General features: G+C 59.1%; 1 protein-coding gene across 1 annotated transcript in view; it reads right to left on the bottom strand.

Annotated features, from left to right (window-relative positions):
* The window catches only part of LOC101622727 (neuroblastoma suppressor of tumorigenicity 1), a 12,998-nt gene extending 11,140 nt beyond the window's left edge, over positions 1 to 1,858 (bottom strand). The window contains exon 1 of the mRNA XM_012722767.1: positions 1,463 to 1,858. Coding sequence (XP_012578221.1) covers positions 1,463 to 1,665 — 203 coding nt within the window. The 5' untranslated portion in view covers positions 1,666 to 1,858. The remainder of the gene's footprint in view (positions 1 to 1,462) is intronic.

Genomic DNA, 1,858 nt, shown 5'->3' with positions numbered 1-1,858 from the left:
GAGCTGCTGGGGTGGCCCAGCCCGGCGCCCTAAGGGCAGGGCACAGCGCCCGCGCCCCGGCTCGTTCTAAAGCGCCCTCCGCCGGGTTCCTCTGCGCTCCGACTTCTCTCCCCCGACTTTTCCCAAGACGGGGTCTGCAGGCCGTGGTAGGCCTGGGGGCGCAGGGACGGCGTCAGAAAGGGAGGTGTTCCTTTCTGCGGGAACTTGCGCCCAGTGTGTGACGCTCAAGTCCTCCGTGGCCTGGAGCCAGGCGTCGGTCTGCACTCCGCTCTGAGGTGCTTCGCCCAACCAAAGCGCTCCAGGGCACACGACCAGCTCAATTCCCTGCTCTCGGTACCCTAAGTCAGTGGACACTCGCACAGCTCCTCTCGGCCCAGACGTTTGGCTTAAGCGTCCAGAAAAGGATGTGGGAGCCCCAGAAAGGACTATTCAGAATAAGCGCCAGGAAAGAGACTCACATCGCTGGCTCCTGCGAAGAGGACCCAGCCCAAACCGAGCCTCGCCCAACCAATGAGTCGGCACTGCGGGCACTTGGGTGGATGGAGATGGTGCCCTCTGGGTTCCCCGAGTCCAGTGGAGTGAGAAAATAGCTTTGCCCCTGGAAATAACCTAGGAGACGTCGCCAGGAGGCTAGGTTTACTTTCTCTCGCAGTGTGCGTTCTCTGTGCTCGAAGCCCTGCTGTCACCAGGGTGCAGAGCTTCGTGGTGGCTGCTCCTGGCCTGCTGAGAGCCACACCAACTAGGCCTGTCCAGGCTCCTGGGCCACAGCACGGCGCCTGCAGGCCTCCTAGCTTCTGCCTATGCTGCTCTCTCCCTTACTTCCATCTTCCCACAGAGCCATTCTTCCAGCACCCACTGAAGGCCTTCCGGGCAGGGCACGGACTTGCCACTCCCCTGAGTGACCTGAGGCGGGGATGCATAACGCTGTTCGCTCATTTCCTCCTGCACGCATCTTTTGGCCACTAGATCCTGGGCTCCCTGAGGGCAAAGATCACCTGCTTCTTTCCCAGTTCCCAGGGCTTAAGGTGGGACCAGACAGAGGGTACAGTTCACTTGACTGAAGGAACTTGTCATCCTCTGGCTTAGCTAACTTTCCACAGGGCAACTATGACATCATCACAGCCCCACATGGGGAGCACCCCCCATTCTGAGCACTTTCCAATAACTGTAAATCGATGATATAAAAAGGTATTGTTCACCCATTTTTTTATTGTATCATTTTATCGCAATAACTGGCTAACGCACTGTATGTGGCTTGGGGTTTTAGGGTCATACCTCTCTGGATGTGTTACCATGCCAGGCCCCACCATCAAGCACCCTAATGCTCCAGCATGTGACCCCCATTTTATAAGTTAAAAAAAAAAAAAAAACCTAGAGAGAAGTTAAATAACTGGCTAAGGTTACCCAGTAAGAAGTGACCCCCCCCCCCCGCTGGGTGACCATGGACAGAGCCTGGACTCACCGTGCAGGAGCAGTGGACACTTGAGAAAGTGTGGCCTTTAGCTGACCACCCCTCTTCGCAGTGTGGCCCGGGCAGGATGGGGGCAGCTGTCTGCAGGAAGCTCCCGGTGTAGCCATCCCCAAGCCACACGCCAGTGGCTGACAAAGCCTTGCCCGGAACCTGGGCCTCTCAGCTGCTCTGCCAGCAACCCTCTGTCCTGCCATGGGCAGCTGTGATGGGTGCCGCACCACGGGGAGCGGGAAGGCAGAACCTGCCGCGTCAGGGCCTGGAAGCTCACGGAGATGCACCTGGTTGGCAGCGGTGCTCCAGCTGCCCCGACAGGCCTGGCTGGCACCGGGCACGGGCCTGAAGCCAGAGCCTGCTGGCTCTGGGCCAGCCTCTTGGGGCCGGGTAACG

The sequence above is a fragment of the Condylura cristata genome, unplaced genomic scaffold (assembly GCF_000260355.1).
Source record: "Condylura cristata isolate star-nosed mole 26May11 unplaced genomic scaffold, ConCri1.0 scaffold00008, whole genome shotgun sequence".
Taxonomy (NCBI): domain Eukaryota; kingdom Metazoa; phylum Chordata; class Mammalia; order Eulipotyphla; family Talpidae; genus Condylura; species Condylura cristata.
This window is presented reverse-complemented; position numbering and strand designations above follow the sequence as displayed.